The 27,004-nt window shown below is 37.2% G+C and overlaps 1 protein-coding gene across 16 annotated transcripts in view; it reads right to left on the reverse strand.

Moving 5' to 3' along the window:
* The window catches only part of PTPRM (protein tyrosine phosphatase receptor type M), a 482,698-nt gene that overhangs the window by 354,198 nt on the left and 101,496 nt on the right, over nucleotides 1-27,004 (reverse strand). For all 16 annotated transcript variants that reach the window (XM_064507225.1, XM_064507224.1, XM_064507229.1 and 13 more), the window contains exon 2: nucleotides 16,367-16,489. In XM_064507225.1, coding sequence (XP_064363295.1) covers nucleotides 16,367-16,489 — 123 coding nt within the window. The remainder of the gene's footprint in view (nucleotides 1-16,366; nucleotides 16,490-27,004) is intronic.

Here is a 27,004-nt window from a genome sequence, read left to right on the forward strand (position 1 = left end):
TCATCTTTGTCTTCTTATTGTGCAGATTCCTCTGACTCCTGCCCAAGGTGAAAAGGGACAACTTTTACTAATTGCAGGATCTCTTGAACTAGTCTTAAATGCTGATTGCCAATGGACGGAGTGCTCTGTGAAACAGAAAATTAACAGATCTGCCTGACACTAAAAAAACAACCCAGTACCTACCACTAGACTATAAAAAGTGCAAGTACTTTTTCTAGTAGTTTTTTCCAAGCATCCTTTTCTAGGCTTATGGGCTGTATTTGCTCTTCCCCTAGCCAATGTTAACTAAGTCACATCCCTGTACGTGTGCTGAAAGTGTCTTGCCTCTGATCTCCTTAATATTTCTAACATTCTGGGAAAGGTTTAAGGAAAAGCTGATCCTGTAATTTAAGAATTTTGTGCATGCTTAAGCAACCAAGTGTTTTTAGAATGTGATTTAGCTAAATAAGAAGGCTTAAACTCTGAGAGCAGCCTGCCTTTGAGCACTAAGTCTGAGCAATGTTTGAGCTCCTCTCCCCTTTCTGTCGAGGGGCACAGCAAACTGCAGGTGGGGACACCAGTAATAGGGTGGATCTGATGTCAGTCTATCCCAGCACTCAGCATCTTGCCTTTGGCAACAGGAAGTCCTTTGAAGATAGGTGCTACGAATCCTAAAGCAAGCGGATCAGAGAAAAAACAGGATTCGTTACTAGTCCTACTGACCTCCAGTAGTCAAAAAAAAGTTTTAGACAGGAAGAGAAGCTTAAGCTCCCACCTTAGTGACATCTCGGTGGCAGTGCCTACTACAACTCTGCACAATCATGTTACACAGTTTTATTGCCTTGAAATTTTTTCTTTAATTATTTGTATGGTAACAGATGGTATCTGTTATATAACCTGCATATCAATATTATACTATTTTCATCATAGAATTGTTTGTATGAAACTGGTTGTTTTATTAACTGTTCTAAACAAAGACTGGAGTAGATTTGGTTTGCCCGGGTTAGATTTTGGGGGGTTTGTTTGGTTGGTTTTGTGGGTGGGGTTTTTTTTTTGAAGAAGAAGAAACCTAATACTACAATCTTGCTGATCTTGTTGACAAGAAATAATACATACATTTGGAAAGTGCTGTTGGCTGAGTGTGTAGAATAGTAAAATATGTAGTGTATTCCCTGGTTCCTTGCAAAGAAACAGAAAACAAAATACTTCTCTTCTCCCAGAGGAACTTGGATAAAATCAAGTACATTCCTATCCAAGTCTCAAAGCAAGAATGTTTCAAGGATCTTTATAAACCCCTTGCAACTACAAAGTAAAACTACATTTACATTTCCTTAATGTAACAGAGAGATGCAAAAGCAATCCCCCAAATTAAGGTAGAATAACTATACAGAATAGGCTACTCTTTCTTTGTTGATACAGAAAAAGTATGCAAGGGCAGAGGGGGAGTAGGAAGAGAGCAGGAGAGGAAAGGATGATATAGAAATAATATTTTACCCTATTCTCCTCATAAAAGTTTATCATTACTTGAATTGCAACCAGCATATACTCACAAAATACATTCCCTTACAATTTTAGTTGTAAACATTTGCATATACCAAACCTAGTCAACGTGAAATCAATGGCAGTGATGGATAAGGTCATGGTAATTCAGCTTCAGCCCCTAGTCTGATATAAAGCATTACTAAAAACAAACAAGTGTCATTCAAGTTTCAAGTATGTTCTCCTCACAGCTTCCATCGGGAAGTTTTATTTTATTTTAATACAATAGAACATTTCTCTCCAAAAAAGACATTTTAAGATTCACGCAGAAACTTCATTTCCAGCAATGAGATTTGGCTCTTTTGAAAGACCATGAGAATAGTTGAGGCAAAATGCTTTTTGATACCAAACAAAGAACATACTAAGCAAAGAAAAACAGTAATTATACTTTTAATTACTGTGCTATAATTAAAACGTCTTCTGTAACAAACTTCAGAGTTGTAGACAAAGAATATCAGATGAAGGCTAAACTTGGTGTCATCTGCTGCTATTTGCCCTTAATTAGCAACCAAAAAAAATTGCAGAAAAGAGGGTATCAGTTTCTAAAAACATGCTTTTTCACAATTTAACCTTGGCATGGGAACAGGCACGTGTTATGAAACTTTCTATTAAGTACTGAAGTATTCCTTGAAAAAAAAGCAGACTGTAACCATTTATCTTGAATGTAAGGAATGCAGTTGTGTGTCTGGAAGCCAAGTCTCTTCATGTGCTCATTTCAAAGCAGAGCCAGCTACCTTGCTCAGAATATCCTGTGGCTTAGCAGATGTACTGAAAATAATCAATGTGGTTACACGCAATTGTTAGTCGGGTCTTCTGGAGCTGGAATACATGCAGCCATTAATATTAATGTATGTGCTTTCTTAGACCTATCTTCAAATGTTCCATCAAGTTTTCTTTAAATGAGGAAAAACATAAAGTAACACATTTTAATAGCAAAAGCAAAGCTCAGGCAACTATCTTAAGTAAGAAAGGGATATCCCAGAATCCTCTAGGGAATTTGATACTCTATATTTCCCTAGACTTCACATCATTGATATGCTAAAATGCAGTACACCAACAAAGCTTTCGTTAGGAAATCAATTTGTGAAAAGTAATAATGGTTAGAAAAAGTATCCAGAGTTAGCACTGACAAGGAGAGAAATTTGGCATGTAATAACCAACAAGACAGCTGATACAGAGATTAAAGTCTGCAGAATTTAGAAAAATGCTGTGAGGACTCGCTGACCAGAGAAATCTCATGCACATACTAAGCTTAAAGTAGAAGGGAAAGAAAATGAAATTCTTGCAAATAAATATATTCTCTCAAGAAGCATTACGGTGCATGAACCAGACAGAATAGGAAGGAGAACAGAGTACTGAAGTAACAAATCTCTGAATTAACAAAAATGAACAATAGGCCACTTAGCAATTAAATTCTGCTCTCATTACAAAACACTTATTTAACAGTAATACAGAAATCCTGTGCTTGGGACTACTGTTAGACTTTAGCCTTAGGGTGACTGTAAGGCTAGCTGGCTCTCAAACTGCAGGAAAAAAGAAAACCATACAGCTTCATTATAGAACAGGTCACCTGAAGATAAGCAGGCTACCTATTAAAACAGTGGCCCCAGGTTACACCAGTCAAACGCTTTTCTTCTTAATACAAGGAAAAATCGCCAGTGAAAGAAACTAACCAATCTGAGATTATACAGGAGGATTTTCTATACTCCCTTAAGCAGGATGGTCTCTATTTGCCAAATAGAGAAAATAAATAGCAGTGCTCTAGTAGTTGATGCATTATTGCAGTATCAATTTTTATTTCCATATTGCAGGTGCAGAATGGCTTTTCCAAAAGAGTATTTTTATTTGATTGAAAGTGAAATAGGTAAATAAAAACTCTCGGAGGAGCTCTTTCCTGGAACTTTTAAGGTAAATTCATTAAAGGGAAACAAAACCACAAAACTTTTTATTCATGTCTGGATAACTTCATATGCACATTGCTAAATATCCTTCAGCAGACCATAATAATTATAGATTTCAGATTCAAGATATAATCTATTTTGGAGCAGATCTTTCGTGACCCACTTGCTGCTGAGTCAGAACACTGCCACTGCTCAGCAAAAGTGATCTCTGCCAGCTTTAAGGGGAAGCATCTTGATAGCAAATCGTGTATCTAATTTGAAACTTAACAGCACAGAGGAAGTCAAATAAGATTTGGAGACATTTCCAACACAAAGACTGAAGAGGAGGAGGAGGAGGGAACAATGAAGCAAAAAGGGAAGCTGTACAGGGTTAGTAAACATGGATGCATAACACAAGAAATACTTTCACTCTGTTGGTGCTGTGTATCTGTGAAGACTGTCCTGAATATAAATCCATTCCGTTCATATGGAAATCCTAATCATTTACTTTTACTGGTGAATAGATGCCATATCCACCTCCACAGGTTTTTGTTTGTTTGTTTGTTGTGGTTGTTTTCAAATCAGCTCCTTTATGGACTTGCACAGGAGGTAAATATGACCCATTCTAATATTTATGTTAACTTAAAAGTGCAACTGGATGTCAACACACCGAAACAATTAGCATGGCTAATTTAAATGCTATAGGCACTTTAATATGCCCTTGCAAAATACAGCTTTTCCATGCTATTACTAAAATAATAATAAACTTCTTACTAATTATATAACTTCTTACTAATTATATAAGTGTTGTTACTGCTGTACTACAGAGCAGGAAAGAAAATGAAATCTGCCATTCGCTCAGTAAAGCCACTTATGTTTTGCGAGTCACGTAAGTAAAATGCCTGAATTGACATTTGCCACAAAAGGTTATTTCTCTAAACAACTTCCTGCCTTTACAAACGCCCTAACTTTGTATTAACAAAATTAATACTCCATACACCTCAATGATCCTTTCAATGTTGTATGGGACGTTTCATGCTAAAATTAAACGTGGTGAGAAAAGCACCACAGCACACAAGACCTAAATATCAGTGCAGAAAGAAACTGCATTTCTATCTGCGCCACATCAAATTATTTAACTGCAAAGTGCCAGGGGCTTAGGCTGCCTTAGTTTTTGTGGAGCACACTGTGCACACAAACCTCCTGCTGCGGCTGACCAAGTCTTTTCTAGAGCATGAGGGTTTCTTGTTTCAAGCACGAAGTCCTGGCTAATGCCGCTACGCCACGGGCTTCCAGAACTGCGCGAGCATCTTCGCGCTGTCCTGCCCTGCGCGATTTGGATTCACCAGCCCGCAGGCACTAGCTCAAGAGTGCATGCACTGTACCCCGCTGCTCAGGGAGCAGCCTCAGAACGGCCAGCCCGGTCAACCCAGCATGGACCTGTCAAAGGTTAGCACTTTTGGTGTGCAGCTGCCTAACACGGAAACCTAGTAAGGAAATGTTGCCTCCCCTCCTGTATTTCTTTTGTGGCCTGCACTACATAAAAAGAAAGAAAACAGATTAAAAATCATCATACTGTCACTACATGCCTGAGATATTTCCTGTGCAATTGCAGCAGACAGTCTGGGGAAGAACATGTACCTTCTGAGTTCAGGCTGGAGACAGATGCTAACATGCTCAAATTCATATGCACTACTAGGCACTTGGAAAACTCCTACTTTACAGCATGACATACATGTTGTTTAGGTGCTTCCAGGAACAGGTGACAGTGGGCCACGATACACTACTCTCAAGCAGTTTCCACAATCACTATTTTGAACTTGTGCAGCTAAATTCCACTCCCATCCTACTGTGGGTTCCTACGTCCCTTTTGTGTGTCTAGGTCTTATTCTTGCTCTTTTCTGATCTGAAAGCATTTGGGATGTCAGGAAGAGCTGAATACCATAACAGCAACTAATCAGCTATGAAGAATACCCTGTGCAGTCATGCTTCAACAGAAACTAGAATGACACAAGAGTTGACTGTGACATCTAGGAGAGGCAAAGAGTGTAAGAGTATGGGAGAGAGCAAGAACCCATAGCTTTGGCAAAAGGATGTTTCTCCTCCTTTGGGTAAGGGGAAAAATTAAATGGTAGAATTTTTGAGTAGCAATGCAATCGTATTTGAACTTAACACAAAAAATACAGTATATGGACCCACTGCTAAGAAAAGTGCATCTGTAGCTTCCATGTTCTAACATGAATATGTATGTATTCCAAAACGCTTTTTAATGATGTATCATGTGAGAAGCACAGAACTGCAATCATCAATTGCTTGCATGCAATTATCACAAATATTTGATGTTATTAGCTACCGCAACATTATGACTTGGATAATTATCTGCACCTGTTTTCTCATAATTAAATGGTTGTGTACATCATTAAATTTTCAATGAGGTCCAGACAGTATTTTTTTTTTCCTTTGTGCTACTGAAATGCAGTTGATTAGAAATGTTGTGACTTCTAGATGAAGAATGCATTATTTCTGCTGGTGAGGGAAATAACTATATTGCTTTAACACTGAGAACAAAAGTATGGAGCTCTTTAATTCAGCCCATGGATTTCATGAAAGCATTTTAATTGCTTCTCTTCCAAGTGCAGAGTTCTGCAGACATATACAAGGGAATTAAGACTCTGTCTGATATTTTGGAAAACCTGGTTGCTTCAAATACAAGAGGACTTAAATTCAGTACAAAATAGAGTCCATCCATTTTGTTTGTATAATAACCTAGCTCAGCAGCCACCTTTGCCACCTGATAGACAGCCACATAACTGCCCACAACTGGTGAGCAGAACTCCAAAGCGTAGAAGTCTACAGACACTTAAAAAACACATGGCAAGTAGGAATTTTAGGTGATTATATATTAGTCTCCTAAATGCCCTGCTTTTGGCTGATCCAATTACTTTAACTGAAAAATATTGTTTATGCCCACACACACTAAGTGAAGAAAATCTGGAAATATTTCCCCCTCTATGCCATTTTTTTTTGATATTTTTTCAGTGCACTTCTACTGAGTACCAGATTTAGAAATTTTACATGGAGTATTTCCTATAAGGTTTGACTAAGGTATATGAAGTAACTGCAATCACACGGTCCTCTGACAAGAGGAGGAAGACAATAAGAGATGCTAAAAATATGCTGTTCTTAAACTATGCTGAAGATATTTTTTGGTCAGAATGAGGGCTTGGTTTTAACATCGATGAGGACGAAGCTTTCTTTATCACTGCCTTGTGCACCAGAGTGATTTTGAATTCAACCCAAAGACCCAGTACTCCATAAATGACAGGTTTGCCAAATAGCTTTCTGATGAAGCATCTAATGACCTCTACCTCAAATCACTCAAATCAATGACTTTTTGGCCACTCTTACTAAAGTCACAGCTCAAGCTGCTAACAAAACGCTATGAGTCTTCGATGCCTGCCAACAAATTAAGTGCTATAAGAGGGGATGAAAAAAATCTCCCATAAATCTAACTGGGACAAGAATTCCCTCCTTAATTTCAGCAAAAAGCCTTAAAATAATATGCCAAGAAAATGATTCCCTGAAGATTCATAATGTCCGCTCCTAAAGAGGAGTGATGGAGTCCATCTTCCATAAAATGTTCACTAGCATTTTAACTGTGACTACATTCTCTTCACACAGAAGAACTGTCTTAAAAGATAAACTGCTAACTCAGAAAATACCTGAATTGGGCCTTGAAATGGAAGCAGTCACGTTACACACTTTAAAGCCTGAAGACGCAATGAAAGGTTTTGATCCACTCTTTATTAATTTCTAAAGGGCAGGATGGATGAGAAGAAATCTAATGGGATAAGCATGAGACTGAAAGAAAAGACCTGAAGACTGCAAGAAATTAAGAGGCTTTCTTTTCCAGTAGATTAATTACTAAACAAGAAAAAGCTTATTTAGGAATACTCTGATACCTTTCCTCCTGATCCTGCAATTCTGTGACTGCAGTTCCTGGAGAAGCATCTTCTGACTCACTGTTTATTCACAGCCCTCACAGGCTTTTTATTGGTCACGGCTTTCCTCAGACTGGCTGAGTATTTTCATTCTCCGACAGGAGAAAACAGCCATGCAAACAAGCACAAAAATTCTATTGCTACTTAATGCAGGTCTGCTGAAACCAGATGTGAAACGGCAGTGGTTTTAATCAGATACTATACCTTCACTTTCAGGGGTAACATAGCCTCCAGCACTGAGTGAGCACCTAGGAAACCCTACACCAAATAAAGCATGTGCTACTTCCTTTATGTTACTATGGGGTCTCAAACTACCTACATTAAAACTAGTTCAGGTACATTTGCATGTCTCAGACATACCCACAGGAAAGGTGGTTTACATTCTGTGTAGCTTCCACCAGAACTAACTGAATTTTTGTTTTCCAGACAAAAATATTTGAGGTGAAAAATGCCAGTTTATCAGATGCTAACACGGTAGATGGTAACTGTCCCCAGTCCCAGACAGAACTACCATAACCATTAGTTACTGGCCACGCCGAGATGAAGCACTCTACCCCTCTCCTGTTGGGATTCCCCTACCTCATCTAAACAAACTCATCATGGACCTGCCAGAGAGGTGAAAAAAACACACAAGCAAAAGCCCAGTTATTCAGTGCATTTCCACTTCTAATTTAGTGGAGAAATCTGAAACAAGCTGCTGGCATGCTTAACCAGCAGGATGTTGTCTGGCACTATCAGCGGAATATGGGAGAGAGAAGAGGTTTCCGTTGCGTAACAGGAAAACTTTGGAATCCTAAATGTTTTCACTGATAAGAAATCCACTTCAAACCCAGCTTCAGGGTTTAGTTTATTATGTTAGCTGCTTTCCAGCATATATTAAGGCAGGTGTTACACATAACCTCAGCAGGAAAAGTATAATTGCAGCAAGTAAATGAGTTAGGCTGGAGGGTTTGCTTGGAACTAGTGTTGGCTTGGATACGTCCGTGTGGTGCTAAACAAATACCTCCGGCAGGCAACTTCATTGTCCAAGTTGCTCTAAGAAAACTCTGCTTTAATTAGAACAGAGTTCCACAGACCTTTCAAATAGACTCCAGCCTCTGCAGAAAAGGAGAGCTTCCTCAGAGATTTAAAAAGATATATACACACACACACACATACATATATATATATATATATATATATATAAAATACATGGTATCATCATCTACCAGTCAAACATCTTTTACAAATCTTTAGCAAGTATTGACTGGTTCTAACATAGTGTCTCCCATACTTTTCCACTAGTTGCAGCATGCCCTGTGATATATTTAATTTTGTATGCAAACATCATATGGCTACTTGATTGCATAAGAAAACAGGGCAATTGTTACATCCCTCCTGGTAAGTTATAGTTATAAATACTAAAGAAAACCTGTTACTTAAGTAAAATAAAATAAAATAAAAAATAAGAGTCTTCTATGTTGGGCATTATCTCAGGAAGCGCATTGCTTATATTCCAAATACTTCATTCCTCAAAAGAAGGGAAAAAGTGTAAAATATAAGTCACATGCAAAGAACATTTAATACCTTTCTATTAGCTAAATCGTTATCACATTAATCTCACCATTTTGTCTCAAAACTAATAAAAATGTAGGCAAAAATACACATTCAAATAAGTTGTCTAGTTGCCTAGTTAGCAAGCTAGGAACGTTGTCCTTCAGTACAGGTTCCAACTCGGTGAGCAGAATTTCCTCTGTTCTTTCTCCTTGCAAGATACTAGACACTATCGTATCCCAAAACTCCAATTTGATCCGTACCATGTCTGAGTCAGGTGCTGAAATCTGCAAGTCAGGCCAGAAATTATAAAAGAAAGGCCCTGCGATTCCTATCACATCAAATATAGCTGGTGGCACTAATTTGGTTTTTGAACAAATCTGCTAAGTGCACTGCTCACTGAGTCTCAGGGTATGGTTTTCCAGTAGCTAGTTCAAAGCTGCCCAGCCTGTGGTTCAAGCTGGATGCATACGCTAGGGCTAGCTGGCACTGGGCTCTGTGCTGCGCCATACTGACAGCAACCGATACAGCGCAGGCAGTTAAGTGGAAACCGGCTTGAATGTGTCAACATGAGTCGGAGCTGCCTACCGAAAAGGACTCCCTGGAAGTTCTCTGAGACATGTTCCTAACGCCTGCAGCTATTAGCTGCGTGTGCAATAAAATGCTTAATATGCTAGCAGTTCAAGTCTACAAAGTTCTACAAAAAATAAAATGCAACTTCAACAGAGTGAGCAAGGGGCAACTCCCACACCTTGATATTAATTTACATTTTCTCTGGAAGCATTCAAATAAATAAGAAAATTAAGCTATTTAAAGTCATCTGGGAGAAACAGCATTCAGCAAGAAACATGTAGAATTCTCTGCTGCACAAATGTAAACAGAACAAAAGCATCCCTGTTAACACAGAACACAGTGTAGGGCTAAAATATATTTAATGCTAAAATACTCATCATACTGGAAAGCCAAAGTGCCATAACTTTACATGGTGAGAAACTGTAGTTGGATTTAATACAGACTAGCCAACTGATTACTTCAAGATTTATCTGGCTTTTAAAAATGGATCATAACTCTTCTACGCACAATTAAACAACAATGTACATTCTTCATGCAACCACTTCACTTTCTATAACATCAAACAGTCCTTTAAATCAGTATCTTGTTTTACGGAATATCTGCTAGCTATGCATATCTGCTAGCTGTGTATCAAAAGGCCATTTTAAACAATCATTTGTATAAACATGCTTTTTCTATGGACACTGCATAGATATTCCTAAGCATTTAGCAGCACTAGATATTCAGTATGCAAATAATTATGAGGCCCTTCGGAAAAAAAATTAAATATAACCATGAAAATTATATATTATCATCTCATAAAGCACACACAGAATCCTCATCCTGACTGTGACCAGCACGATATTAAGCATTAAGGTCTTTATTGCTCAAAACATCCTTTCAGTACTCTGAATGGCAGCTTGTGAAGATCTGATTTATAATTGATCTTGAAATACTCTAAACTGAATGAAAGGCTGATGCCAGTGACTCATTATAAATGCAGTGACATCCCTTTAATGACATCAAATCCACTGCTGCATGGAAGAAAAATGATGCTACTTCCTTTAGAAATGAACTGGAACTGGGACTCTGAAACACTGTAGAAGAATATTACACAACTGAACACATATATATGAGCGGAAATTATATGCAGCAAATAACAAACAGAACTCACTCTTGATGATATTTGTATTTCTGAAATAATCTGTACAAATCTTATTGCATCACTTTCAGTGACAAGATTAATCTCAGTAGTATATGAATTAACAAACTGCACTCAAGTATCCGAAAATTCTACTGGATCTGAAGTTTGCATTCTTTTCTGTGGGTTTTTTGACCCACCTGAGCTTTCTCAACTCTTACACTACTCATTCCTCAAACTACTCCAGATGGTTACAGAATCAGAGAGTGGTTGAGGTTGGAAGGGACCTCTGGAGATCATCTAGTCCAACCCACCTGCTCAAGCAGGATCACCTGGAGCACATTGCCCAGGACTGTGGCCAGACAGCTTTTGAATATCTCCAAGGATGGGAACCCTGCAGCCTCTCTGGGCAATGTGTTCTAGTGCTCAGTCACTCTCACAGTAAAGAAGTTTTTCCTCATGTTCAGGTGGAACTTCCTGTGTTTCAGTTTGTGCCCATTGCCTCTTGTCCTATTGCTGGGCACCACTGAGAAGAGTCTGGCCCCATCCTCTTTACACCCTCCCTTCAGATATTTATAAACATTGACAAGATCCCCCCCCTCAGTCTTTCATCCAGGCTGAAGAGTCCCAGCTCTCTCAGCCTTTCCTCATATGAGAGATGTTCCAGTCCCTTAATCATCTTAGTAGCCCTTCGCTGGACTCACTCCAGTAGCTCCATGTCTCTCTTCTATTGGGGAGCCCAGCCCTGGATACAGTACTCCAGATGCAGCCTCACCAGGATTACCTTCCTCAACCTGCTGGCAATGCAATGGTACCTCATTCTTTCTCAAACACACGTTGCAGGTCTCCACTCCCGAATTCTTCTCTCCTCACTGATAGCAATTGGCATACAAACCACAAGCAGCAAACCCACAAGCACATACATGAATGTCTGTACAGACGTGCATGTATACATAGATATGTATAAACACGCATGTATATTTACACACACACTCACTTGCCCAGCTTACATCCTATATTTTTTCATTCTTTATCCAACCAATGCCTCTGTTGCTTTCAGTTCTTCTGCTCTTGCCTTCCAGGATACAGCTTATGCACCTGCACTCTTCTGACCAGTCACCAAGTGTCAGAGAGATGTTTCACTACTGCAGTCTCACCCAATCAGCACAGATTCCTTCCTGTAGACATCTCAGGACAAGCAATAGTTTGAGTGCTAATGTAAAGTACCAGTGTACTCGGTGGGGCCCTTCTGTAGGGACTCCACAAGTTCAAAATGCTGATAGGCCACGAAGAATTTGACTGGACGTGAGCAAAACCAGGACTATGGAGACAGAGCAGGACAGGCATAGATCAGAGAAGGAAACTATTATCCGGAAGATCAAGTAAAAATCAGAATAGAAATGCAGGAAGAAAAGCGCCAGGAGACTCTTTATTGCTACTTCCATCATCACAGAACCTAAACAGGGACTGCTGTATAAATGCAAAATAAAAGATGGAATAACCGAATGAAATAATGAAACAGTACTGCTTAGAACCATGGGAAGGGATTTAAGCATATCACTTCTTTTAATAGGCATAATGACAAAAGAAAGTTTTAACAACAAGAAGCCTATGGACCTGTTTACAGGGAGCACCTTTCCCACAATGAGGCAACATCAAAGAAAGCATGAAGATCTTTCTCTGAAAATTTACCAGTAAGATAGTAAAGGCTGTTATCATGGTGCAGCAGAAAATAAAACTGATATATTGATACTCAGTATGAGGTAACTAAGGAGGCTACAAAAAAGAATCAAGATGAGTAGTTTGTATTTGATGCAGTACAGAAAGGGAAACTAAGCTAGGAAAAAAAAAAGTCAAAGTAGCTGTTTTGGAGAACGATCTTTGCAACTACATTCCAAATGCAAACAAGCAGTACAGAGATAAGACAGACTGCAATACAGAGATCGTCTGTGGCAAAAATCTGCAAGAATCGGCATAAATTGTACATGCATATTCAACAGAAAGCCAGAGCTGAAGATGACACTGATGTGACATGAGTAGGATCAGAAGAATGGTGCTGATGTCCATAGTGATCAAAACAATTCTGAAAAGAAATAGCATCCAAGAGATGAATTTGATTGGGAATGCCTTATGAAAAATCAGGTATTCATAACAGTTCCTAAGTGCTACTACCTTGGCATATTTTTCTGAAGATATCTTCATTAGATTACAGCTAGAGGGTTTACGATTAAGTATATTTGTAACTGTATATTATATACACACATTAATATCAAAGTAACTGCTGTAAAAGTTCTGTAGGACAATGCAAGATAACATTAATAATGAATAATTGTTTCTATAATTGTACTTTTGACCAGTATTATAAACATACATTCTTAGAACAGAAAAAAAGAGGATAAAGACAGAAACTAAGAAAATGGAACAGCCACATTTCCTACAGCACTTTGAAAATTAAAAGTAAAAAAAAAAAAAGTCAGTTTCAACTGCAAATTTAGTATTTTTTTTCCTGAAACAACTCTTTTTTGAAACTAGCAAGTGAACCATCTCTTCATTTATTCCAGCTGACTTACAGCACCTTAAAACAGAAGAGCAGTGGATTAACCAGTCTCATTCAAGCCATACGAATAAGTACAGAAATATATATGTCATTCCTTTTTTTGGTCCATTTAATACATTTTCAGGTTAATACTGACTCATTAAATTGCTTATATTTATCGAGAAAATTAAAGCACTAACTCTGTACTTATTTTAGTAACAACAACTCATTACATTTCTACTGCAGTAAAAATCCAACCAGGATTAAAGCCCATTGTACTACATATTTAGAATTTTTTTTTTTAATATAACTTACTGATTTTCAAAAACTAAGTCTGGCAACGAACTATTAACGTTCAATATTAGATAACTATAACTATATAGTATGTACATAAATATGTGCACACATAAGTAGGCATGTCATATGCCATTTATTTTGTCCCACTGAAATCACATATCACTTAAAGCCCAAATAATTATCTCTGTGAAGTACTGCTACTTTATCTGTCAATAGTCTCACGTGGATTAAAATAAATCAAATGCCATAACTACTGTGCTTCCCTCTCACTGACACCAAATTATATGAAATGTTATATATTGACATCAACTCATTCACTGAAGCATATTGCCTGAAATTAGGAATGTTATGTGCATTAATTTTCCTACTGACAAGAGACTACTGAACTGAGAGCACTTGTTTCAGTCTAATATTACAACATTGTTGCATAAAGCATTTTGCTGTCAAGCCAAGAATTCCCCACAAACCATTAATCTAAAATGTTCTATTCATTATCATTTGAAGTTATTTTTTCTAAAATACGTAGCTCAGAAAGTGCTGACAAACTACTTCAAATCATTTTTTTAAATGTATCACATAATTCTCTGGCTAAGGCTAACTGAAAACTAATTAAAACCATTAAGAAGATGATTTGAACAAGAACAGGAAAAAACTGTCTAGATGAAATGAAGAGGAAAAATTGGGCACCACTGGGCTGAATAGTGTCCTTAGACACAGTGCTTCTTGTTTTCAAAAATTTGAGCATTTCTTTCCCTCTCTTAAAGCTTTCTGACCTTTTAAGGCACTGATATCCACAACTCTCCTCAGACTAACTTGTTCGTTTTCTGACCCAAGACCCTCAAAGCACATTTCACTTCCTTTATGGGCCAGGATAGATTGTATTTAGAGTTTGAGGAGTTGTATTTCCAAAATTAATTTTTTTTTACTTCATCATCAGAACATTGTCTTCGTCCTCTATTCTGACAGAAAGACAGGAAGATAAGTAAGAAACGAGCTAAATGACACCTGACAAAATTACACAGACATACATAAAAATACCAGTTCCTACTTTGCCTGGACTCTTAGTTCTGGAGGAAAACAAAAAAAAATCTAAAGATCTATGGTCATCACAGCAAAGAACACAGATCTATCCAAACCTCTTCTATCTACCAAGGAGACTAAGTAGCACATACAGAAAACCTCTTCCGCAAAACCAAGTGGGGAAAGTAATGAATAAAACTTGGGATAGGAAGAGCATTTCCAGTGGCATGACTGCTTTGAGGAAAAGAATATGTAGCTTGTGCTGCAAGCAAGATAAGCCATGTGTCCCCATGCATTAGCTCCAACTTGACAGACACTATTAAGCACTAATGAAACAGTCCAGAAAATTTTTAGCAGTGTGTGCCAAGACTACTGGACAAGAGCCAATTTAAAAAAGAATCTGCAAAAACATTCTTTGTCTGGAATGATGAACTCAGTTGAGCCAGACGATCGAGTGCCAGGACTCAGTCGAAAGGAACATCTGTCTTGAAGTTTAGGGTCCCACCTCTGCCGGAGGAAAGCGAGTGGAGAAGGGAAAGGCACTTCCATCCCAACCATCAACCTCCGATATGATCTTGTCCACAGCACACAGCAACAGGGACAAGTCTATAGTGAGGAGGGCTGAGGGGCTTTTAAAAAGCGAATGGTATCTAGGGCTGAGCAGTGCATATAATAGTGAATGAGTGACAAGTGCTTATATTCGGGCCCTGTTTATACAGTCACTCCTAAAGTTTCAGGCTGTTTATCTCCTAATTCCCTTATCCCAAAAATAAGCAAGGAGTATTTTCTTAGGAAGGACAACTGTTAATGGGATTTTAGGTAAATCCCAACGTGCAGATGATTTAAAGAACTAATTGAAATGGATGTTAATGAAACAACAGCACAACCATCAGCAATGCTTGTAAGCCTTTTGGGTGTATTTATATGCCTATAAATCCCCTACCAAATTATGAGACCAACATAAAGCAGTTGGTGCACTGTATTAACGCAGAAGAAGTCCTATGGTGCTACAGTTAGTGATTTTTAGAAATGGTCTTTTCATTTTGGCCACTCTTCTGTAACAGTCGTTGTATGAGGGGCAATCTCAAACAGCGAAAGGAGATTCTGAGCTGAGCTACAGGCAATCATCGCAGGAGCTGGAGATCAGTGTGTGGGGCAAGCTGTCTAACATGCCCCCCCAAAATCATGAATTTTTGAAAAAAGAATATTTGATAAATTTTAGGCCAGAGAATATTTTAAAATGAAGGGTCAGAGTCTACACATTTGCGTGGGTGGTAAAGGAATGAGTGTATTGCTAGGGTAAGCCCATAGTTCAGCAGAATGCAAGGGCTGTTGCTATGGAATTAGGTTCAACTGCATGAAGGACCTTCATTAAATAATATTATCACAACTGTCTTTTAAACATAAGTATAATATCATTGAAACATTTTGTTGCTGGGTATCTCTTTTCTCCTTTTTCTCTCACTCCTTTTTCACGTTCTTTTCAGAACAGATTTTGATCAATATCTCTTTCAATGCCTGTTTTTAATATGTAAGACCATCTTTATTTTAGCTCTTACGATTCCTTTGGAGTTTTCCTTTTATTTAGTTCTGTCTGCCAGTTTCTAGTACTACTTTATATTCATTTTCACACAATCATCCTGTTTTCTTTCAGCCTTCCCAGATGAGCCTAAGTTTCTATTTTCTAACCTCTATGATCTCAACATAGCATAACGAAACCTTTACTTTGCAGAACATCCCTCACAAAAATCACTTTGAAGATCTGTGTATTACAATTAACAAAGAAATTTACAGAAAGTAGCATTCTAATAATGATACTGTCAAGAAAAGTTGAATAAACACATAAGCTAGTATCAAAGAGAAAGAAAGTAAAATAAAAGAAACCAACCGGATGGCATCCACTGATCTGAGGAGGGCTTTATCAGCGTGTTCACCTGATCCCAGTTAAGGTCATCATCATCTGACTGACTGTAGCCACAAGAACTAAAAGGCTCATCAAAAGTACAGCATCCTGTAAAATAAATACACAAATGAAAATTAAACCAGACATGCAGATAACAAATGATGAATCTATAATCCTAACAAAACAGATTTTTAATTTTAAAATATCTTTTAATACAAGTGATTATACGTGATATAATTATTAATTACCAATTTCTGAGATGGCATAAAACTTTGTGCTATGGAAAACAAAACCTCAGAGGTAAAAGAGCAATTACAGACAATTTTTCTCATATGATACCAACATTAGGTATCAAAAGAAAGAAAACAAAATAAAAAGCAATCAAACCCCCAGAACATTGAAAGACGCGACAATTTACATTCTTCCAGAAAAACACAAACCAAGAATCAACTTTTTAGAAGAAAAACTGGAAGTGGAGAAAGATCAGCTTCCCAGTCCCGTAGCTTGATTTCTGAGTAAGGGAAGGCCTAGATACACCCACCCTAGTGCATCGCCGCGTGCTACAAACAGGTACCGGCCGGGGGACTGTGAGATTCAGGCACAATGTTGTGCATCTCAAAATGGCTATCTGTGTACAACCTCAAACTCACCGGAAGAAAATGGTGGTTTTTTCCTCTTTTTATCCCCCTTCTCTTTAAGTTGTGCCGAAAAGGATTACATGTTAGAAGCGCTTAGATTAGCCCAGGGTGGGGCAGGGTAAAACCAAACACCAAGAATTTAGAACAATGAAATCTAACATTACACCCACAAGAAAACTGAAAAGCTTCGCTTCTTTCCTTTGGGATAGAATAAAATTTTCTAGCTTTCTTATACTGTTCTCTCCTAACAGGAGATTAACATAGGGTTATAAAAATCTGTGTTTTCTTCTGATGTTTGACATTTTACTCCAGTGAAAAATATCATGTTTTCTATTCAGGAAAACAAGTAAAATCCTAGTCATGAATACTTGAGCCCATATGAAAGTAAATTCTGCAGGTGTTCCAACAAAACTAAGCTTTGGAGCTATCCATTATTTCTGATATCTATCCATACACACAGCAAACAGTCTTGCCGAGCTTTATTAAAATAGGAAACAGACAAAATCTACCTAACAAAATAACTTTTAAAACCTAAATTTTCCCTAGAACATTACAAATAGCATTACAAAATGCCTTATCAAGAAATTAGGAAAATATAACACAAAGAGATTCATTATACCTTACAAGCTTCACCTAGCTAAAGCCCAGCCTTCCTAATAGTCATTCCTAGATTATATTTAAGATCCGTGACCTGCATTTTGCAAGCATATTATCATTAATGAAAATTACTTTATGAAAAAAAAAACTAAATAATTGCTTATTTCCCCTTACCGTGCCTTTTTTTTTTTCAATAAACATGGCATGTTTGCCCTATAGGCTTGGACACAGGTCATCCTACACTCTGTTCTAAAATATCTTTAGATAGAAACTCTTCATTAGCTCCAGGTATGTCAGGGAAATTAGCACTTCTGGATATGGCATCTTTCTATACACTTTTAAGTGCAGAAGTATCAATTCCACTGGGAACAGGAAACCCATTAAGGAACTTGCAATTCTAAACTCTAGTATTTTACCTCAAAGGCAACAACAGATAGAAAATTATCTCTCTCCTAAAGTTAAACAAATCCAGAAATTAAAAATAGATTTGTTTAAAGTACACCAAATGATATCTGTTACATTTCTGGGGGATGGCTTAGAAGAAGGCTTATATTAGGCAGCCTATTATACGTTTGTTCTAACAGTTAACTAAGTATTACCCAGTACAGTTAAAATCTTGCACAAGTTAAATTTCAGGCACAAAAGTAAAATATAACTTTCCACGCTTTTTTTTTTTTTTTAAATACAGGTGAAGCAAAAGGTAATTTTGCAAAGGTACTGAAAACGACACTAGGACAGAAATATAAATAGGAAGATATACAGAGCACAACATAGTCTATCTTGGCAAAAAATATTCACACAGAATAAAAATGGCATACGTTAGGGTTAACAGTTTTAACACTGGACTGATAAATTTACAGTATACCTCAGTATGTTGTACTTCTAGTGAGAACAAGGCATAAGAAAGTTTAAGGTATTTTCTTGTTCAAATGCAGAATCAGAACCAAGCACTGTAAAATGTCCAATACTGACAAAAAACAAAAGGTCTGTGATTCCATACGGTTATTAAAGGCTTCTCCCCTTCTCCCTGGTTAGGAAGTTGTCAAGAAAATGGATAAATAGGACGACAGATGATGGAAAAGTTCTACATGTCCCGACCATTTCTCTGTCAACACGGGACTGTCTTCTCACTGCTTGTTTTTCTTCATTTCTCATGTGAGTCTATGGCTAAATTACCTTGTCAGGATATTTCTTTTTTTGATTTCATCTTTGCCATTTACATCCTTCAGACATTTGCAAATTTACTATCCTACTCAACTTCCTTGAAATGGGTAATCTTTACCTGCCACAGGAAGAGTTTAAAAGCAACTTCTGAACTCATTGCCCCATTCCTAAGCTACTTCCACCCACAACTAATGAACTGTAACAACAAGCTATATTACTACAAGAAATCAAACTGTACAAGTCACCTGTGTAGAGAACTGATCAGGAGATACAAAACTGCACAGGTATCAAGTCATGTTTCTTCCATGGTCAACCATGAGGATAAGATGAGTATTAATGAAGGCAGCTGCACAAATATGACTCTTTCTGAAAGCATTTTGTAGATAGAAATAGTATATTTGGCATATGCATGAGCTGGAAGTATAGAGAAGTTTGTAGACTGAATAAAAACAGCAAGGGACACCTGAGTGGAATGACAACGACAACAATGACGATGATGACAACGATGATGACAACGACGACGACGACAACAGGGCCTAGCCAAATCAGCCAAATAATAATTACTGTAAACCAAGAATCATGAATAGTCCTGATGGCTCATATTGGTCCCTGAAAATTCTGGCGTTCACATGTGACTGTATTACAAAGATACTACAAGATAAAGTTCTTTAGAAATGGGTCACAACAGTTGACAAAACCCTTCATTTTCATCCACTCGTGCCCTCCTGCCTTCCGTCTTCGGTAGTGCTTCACCTGTTTTCTATCTGTACTGCTCTTACTATACAAGATTTCCAACTCATAAAAAGTTAGCCACATAGGACATCAACAAGGGATGGAAAAAATCTGAAATATTAGAGTTCTTTAATGCCTCTCATTTTTTGCACAGTTTGGAAACACTAGTCACCATCACAATGGGTGGTTGTTTATAATCAGCTAAAAGACTTAAGAAATTTTGCTCATTTTTACTACTTTTTAGAATTTATTTTCACAATTAAAACACATTGTTTATTTACTTAAGTCAGATTTTCTGAATTATCATAAAAACAATAAAGATGTGCCAAATTGATCTCCTTAAATCATATTAATTTTGCTGATAATGGGAACAGTAGGAACATTTTTTTAAAGCTCTACAGTTTAATCAACCAAAGCAATTTCCCTGCATCTTAAACTGGCATTAAATCTGGACAGCTGAACTGTATTTTAAAGAAAGATTTTTTAGGCTTAGTAAAACACTTAAAAATAAAACAAGAGATATATATCCTGTTAAGATTCTTTGGCTTATTCTGAATTTTATAGATATTTTTGGATTCCTAAGAGAAACTGAACTGACGAATGTACAAGATGCAAGAGTCTATTGCAACCTCTGGTCCTTCCAAATGCAATTATCCCTTTAATCATCATTGAATACAGTTCAATATAGCTATGTAATACTTCCTATATGTTTCTATTTCCATTTGGTTAATTTACTGTAAATCTTGAAAACTTAACGAGCTTCAACTGGGAAGTTAACATAAGATGAAAACAACTAAAGAAAGTACATGGGATAAAGTATACTCAGTATTTTTCCTAATGTGAATTGAGTTTTACTTAAAGGATTCTGTTTTATATCGTAACTAATAAAATCTGTTATTAAGTATTCTTAGAGAATTTGGGTTAAGCGACAAAAGCTAATGTAGGAAAAAAATTCTAAGTTATGCTTGACATTTTGCTTTATTCCTGCTGGTTTTATATACTGCAAAGATCTCAGATCAATATGTAGTGTTTATCAAAAATACACTGCCAAATTTACAAGTGCTGAAACTTGTAATGCTTGGGAGTATCAATGTTAGTATTGGCAAGGAATTTATTTATGCAAGCTAAGCCAGATACAAGGGCTCTGCAGTGGGACAAAACACAAATTTTTACAGAAAAACCCTATAGTTTCTGATCCGCCACAATACGATACATTCTGTTGCAGAATAGGTGAACTAAAAATTTGTGTTTATTGAATCAAACATTGTATTAGTATTCTTTATCTCCTTTTAGAAAGATATTAAATGCTGTTGCCTCTGAATTTTCAGTTTTATACTGGATATGTGTTTGTGTTGACTAACTGTAACTACAGTGCAGATGTCCTTTGAAACAGAAATAATGGTTTCAATATGTGATCAGAAAGCTATCAGCAGGCTTTGGTAAGGCAGTACAAGAATAATCTATTAGGCAATGGATCTTTTCTTTCCATCTGTAAAAGGACCCTCTGCCAAAATGAAGAAGATGCCATTCCTCGACCAACCTTGTTCCCTCCTGTCCTAGTAAACATCAGTGCATCCAACACCAACGGACCACCAAGGCAAATCATAAATGAAACAACTCAAAAATGTGACAAAATACAATCATTAAGTTTCACTAGATTGTGAAGGAGTCAACTTTCATCCTCGAGAATTACTATTCAGGAATCCTTCCTGAGGCAGATGAGACACCATCACCGTGCTGCCTTATGTTTCCTGTTACATTTTTTAAGCTTAGAGTTTTGCATAACCATCATACCTAGACACTCTCGTGACAATTAAAAATTCTTCCAAGAAACAGAGCATTAGGTACAGTGGCTCCTGGGCACCTAAGCCATTGAATCAGAGAATAAGCAATGCAACTACTCCCTTAGAGGCTGATAAGCAATCACAGGGTGGAAATTAAAGTGTCATTCTAAATTATAAACTGGCTAGCACAGAAATCAAAAGTAAGAATCAATGGACAGTTTTTAGCATAAAAACTGAAAGTGCTATCTCTAAACTGATGTGACAGGTTTTATTTGCTGCATTACTTCTATTACAAATAGGGTGATGACAAAAATTGTCTAATACAAAAATCTTCACATCTGTGAAATCGATAAATGGTTGATCCAACAAAGCTTCAGTTGAACTAACATAGGTACATAAACAGACACCTTTAAGAACATACTGAGAAACAGGACATAATGACCTGCCTGGAATCTCCTTCGTATGCAAATTCTCAGCCAAGAGAAGTCTCTACCTGCCCTTTCAATGCTGGCACAGCATGACACATCAAACAGACTTTCCAGACAGGCTAGCTCAGAAATACATAGTAAACCAAACTCTTACAGCCTCAAAAGCATACAAAGAGCTGCCACACATCTGCAATGACATAGACACACCAAGAACTCCTGTCCGCGCTTTACAAGTGAGCTTTCAGCAGTGGACATAGTTCTTCTTTAAAACAGAACATTTTTATTTTCTCTCAAAATAGGCCAAGTTTTTAATTTACACTATAGGCAACTGTTAAGAACTGTAAAATAATACTGTAATCTAAATTACTGGTTGAAGAGTCTGAATAACCATGTGTTGCCTAAAGTCAGTCCAATTTAAAATAGTATCTACATTCATTTTGTCAAGTCTGCATATGTGTGGGGGTGAGGGAGAAGAGCAAGAGGAAATAGATTTTACAATTAAAGAACTTTTCTGATTGTGGGTGTGCTCAGGGTTTTGAAAAAAGCAGAAGAAGGAAGACTTATCTGGAAAAATCTCATAAGCCAGGGTGAAGATGATGAGGTAAAAGGATGTGGATGGGATTTTGCAGCTAAGAAAGGCCAGGTATTAATTCTGAGCATAAAGGAGAATTTGACAGGTGGAAAATGATATAAAATTGTGCTACGATAAGTGAAAAAGCTGGTATGGGGATGAGAGTTCAGAGGATTCTGAAGCCAAGGACCAATTTTGACAGTATCATAGGTGATGATAGTACATAGAAAAAAACCAGTTTACAATAAACTCTTAAAGTTGCTGTTTATGAAACTTCAAAAGCTCACCACATATTCATCAAACATTTACAACAGTTCTCTGTTGCTCCTCCACTTACCTGACAAAAACTGAATTGACACAAATGTCTCCAAAACCACTTCGGCTTTGGTGCCTACTACTTCATAGCAGAGTTGCGTTTTATGGAAGACTAACTTTCCCAGGAAATCTGCTCAAATTTAGCCAACTCTATGTCTTCTGAAAAACAACTGCCTAATATTGAGAATAATTCAAGACTGGGGCTCCTGAACTCTGTAGTGAAAAATGAGAAAAGCCTTCAGACAAGGAACAACTCTCTCCCAAAGTTTATCTTTAAACTCCTTTCAGATATCAAGACAGAGACACACACCAGTCACTAAGGACAAAAAGAAAATACTGAATAAAAGCTCATAATATAAATACTGTCCATCTCGTGCAAGAAAAAAATATCCATATTATCATGTCCTGTGTGTATCAATTAATATTTACAAGCCCCATTGGAAAGAGGGTGTAAACTAACATTTCTCAAGCAAACTTATTTCTGGCACTTCTTAATGTCAGTGTGCTTGACTTTGCAATATTAGCTATAGTTTTTTTAATGTATGGTGTGGTTTTATAAGGGCAAGTGTACATGTACGCTTACATATACAAACTATACACTTGCTGCAGTTATCAATGACTAAATATTTCAATATTTCTTTTGATATGCATGTTCTAATCTGTTAACGTACAGGACTGTTCAGAAATATATTTCGAAAACCCTATTTTGGAAGGTATTACTAAAACAAGTATGTTTGCAAAAGTCATTTGGATTTTATGCTTTAGTTATAGGGAAGGCTTTCATGGTAAGTATCAAAATTACTAGCTGGTCTTCCAATAAAACACAAGTTAACATCACTAAAAGAGATACTCTTTGTACAAAAGTCGCAATAGCTGCTATGGAGAGGGTATTTTTAATTCCTTTTTATGAAGGTTATATCTTTTTAGGTATTATTTTAATGCTTAAATTGAGTTCCTGATCAGGGATGTCACCTTATAAGTGCAGTAAGTATTATTATGACATTAATTCTTTGAAAAGAAGCCTTACAAGAAAAATCTCCATTGGACATAAAGTGCATACTTTGGAATGACTTTTCAAGAATGTTGTTGTCAAATAAACTAATTAAATAAACTCTAATAAACTAACTAAATAAACTCTATACAACTCAGTTTGTATATATAACAGAAAACAAATGCTAAATAAAAAAACTCATTGAAAAACAAAGAAAAAACATATCACGCCAAAACTATACAAACTGACAGCTGAAATGAATAATAAGGAAAATAAATTCAGACCAAAGCATTATACTTTCTGCCAGAAATGACATACGTTGTAGAAATCTACTTGCAATTGCCTTGATATAACGTAAATGAATATCAAAGGAATCCATAATAAAATGAACCTTTTGTGGCCAAAGACTGAAGCCATTAATATCCAAAAGGTATACTGTGCAATTAGAAGTCTGATTTGTAACATATATTTAACCCACAGATGTACAGCTTATTAGGAAAAGATAAAATGGTGAATACCACGTGCACAAGAGAGATGGGCGATGTACATGTGTTTTGGAATTGTCTCAACCTGCAGAAATTCTAGAGGGTGGTCAAAAACACTACAAAATGAATAAATAAAAGACAGACATCCCATATGCTTTGTATACGTGACAACATCACACTTCAAAGTATAAAATCTCTTGTATAAACTGCTGCAAAATGTTTCAACCAAAAAACCCTGACCTACAAATAACAAACCAAGAACCTTCTTCATATACTTAAAATAGAATTAAAAATTCAAAAGACATTCTGGTAGTGGAAAAAGCCTTGTGAGAAAAACAAAAATACAACTGAACAACTCTTTTATATAACTTCTATCATCAAAGTCACTTACTTCTACTGCTACCTCCTAGGAGTGTGCAAAACTCCATCTTTATTAAGTGTGTAAAAGTATTTGATCATCTTGGTTACCAAACAGAGGGGATGGTAGGAAAAAATTGTCTGGGACTGCTATTATTTCTCCATTTACTTCAATTGGAGAACAGTAAGGACATATTGGGAGGGAGGGAAAACAGATGTACATATTCCAGTAATACATACAAAAGCTGGCAATTAGATACGCTCTTTTTTGACAAGTTAACATGCAGTACTTCTTAATGGATTTGAAATGACACGTCTATTTTACAAAACTACAGTAAAAAACATCACAGTATATTTTCTGTAGTCTTTCTTAGTGGAGAGAAAAGACAGAGGGTAATTTTCGATATTGCCTCTGGACAGCACGTTAGGCAGCTGCGATTCCGAGGCGGCAGTTGGCAGCACTTCATCCTTCTGTCAGCAGAGGGACAAAACACAGACCATAGGTATCTCTTTTCCACTCAGCATCTGTATGTGATTTCTTAGGCTTGATAACAGAAGCTGTCCCTACTAATTTCAATATTCTGCAGAATCTCTCTATCCTCTCCTCACTTGGTTTCGTTGCAGTTTTACCTGCACTCCTCCTTTCAGTTCACTGAGCAGAGCTTTTGCCAAAACAGGCTCAAGCATATGTTGCTACAATTAAAAAGAAAACATCTAAACAAAATGTAAAATCATTTGTTTCATGTCTTTTTTCTTGGTTTCACTTTCTCCTTGAGCTAACAAGGCCTCATGGCAAAATCCTGAATTATTTCCTTAGGTAAAATGCTGTCCTGGTGTAAAGGGTAAACTCAAAATCCACTCACTATTAATCTCTCATTGTGGTGCTTAGCGGGGGGACGTAAGTGGTTGTACTGGTCCACTGAAGAGAGGGCAATTGCAACAGAAGTAAGGAAAAAAGCTTTTTGCCTTCAGCAGTTCCATATTAATGTCACTTTGGTAATTAATTATCCTAAGAACTGGTTATCCCTTTTCCAGTTCACTTCACCTAAGCACCCCAAAAGCTCTGCACGTCATTCAAATACAACGCAGAATAGCCATCATAAAAGGTTTTTTTCAGCTGAGAGGGCATTAGGATACAATACAAAACTGTACAAGTGATACTGAAGAAAGAAATGTCTATGCTGGAAAGTCTGAGATGAGGGGATGACTTCTTTCAGAGGAAAAGTAATGGGGTGGGGATATCAAGCCTTCTTTGTTTGTTTTTTTCCTTTCCTCCTCCTCTCTCTCTCTTCAGCGAGGAGGAAGGGACTGAAATACCTGCCTCACATCCAAAACCCATCATAACAGATGTCCTGCTCTACACTTTGCCTTATTAAGAAACATACAATCATCACGACCGGGATTATGAGACCACAGCAGACAATTTCTCTAACATCGGTTCAGGCAGCAATGCATTAGACTTCCAGCTTGTCATGAGGACGACCTGTTTCAAGCTACGTCCACCCTGTGCAAATGCTCTGTGCATCACCCAAGCAAAGGCAGCCTGACACCCGACAGCCAAACCACGTCCCCGCCAGCTGCCCCCCTGCTCCCCCATTCAGTGCACAAAGCCAGGAAGTTCCTGACTCCAGCAAACTCTGCGCTGCACTAGGGGTCTACTTAATAACTTCGAAAAACAACACTTTTTTTCTCACACAATTACTAACATCCAAAGTCTTCATTCTTAATTTGGAATTTGTATAGTACTCAATTATCCCAAAACACTTTTCCCCCAAACATCGGATGAAGCAGATGTTATAATGGACGTGCTTAGATGAAGACAAGGATAAGCAACACAGTAACCAGCCCTGGTTCCTCTGTCTGTGGTTGAGTGAAGATCCACACATCTCTGCATGCAAAATGGCTTTCAGCTAAATTTCATACTCTCAGAATGTGAGAAAAAGGATCATTGTAGCAACAGATTTATCACATGAATTTACAATTCAGATAGAGTTAAAAAAAAAAAATTGCTCAGACTAAAGCCCTCCCCCAAGTTTTACTCCCTAAGTAAACCACTTTGTTTACTCCTTCCATTATGATGTTAAGTAAATGGACAGACATCATTGACAAACAATTCCCATGGAGGCACAGAATAGTCAAAACATGATATTTTAGATTACTGTAACTACTGTATAGCTGTATAATTACTCTAACTGTATGCGTTAACAACACAGCATACCAATTTATATTAGAAGTTAATTAGAAGCCAGGTTCTGATTTTACAGCTCAGTATCATCTCTAAGGTCAATAAATATGATGGGGCAGAACAGTTCAAAGTTTTCCAACAAGTAAAATTCAATTGTGAATCAATGGTCCCACAGCTAATTTTAAGACACCACGAACAGACAGTACAGTGTAAAATATCCTCAAAGTGAACCGCAAGGCTCATTTTTCCCTCAGCTTCCACAACGTTTACAGAAGGTTGATATTCCCTATTAAGTTAACAGACAGTGGCGATAAAAACAACCTGTTCTCTCAAATTCAATCTTGATAGCCAAGTGATTAACTATCACTTCATTCAA

The sequence above is a fragment of the Dromaius novaehollandiae genome, chromosome 2 (genome assembly GCF_036370855.1).
Source record: "Dromaius novaehollandiae isolate bDroNov1 chromosome 2, bDroNov1.hap1, whole genome shotgun sequence".
Lineage (NCBI taxonomy): Eukaryota > Metazoa > Chordata > Aves > Casuariiformes > Dromaiidae > Dromaius > Dromaius novaehollandiae.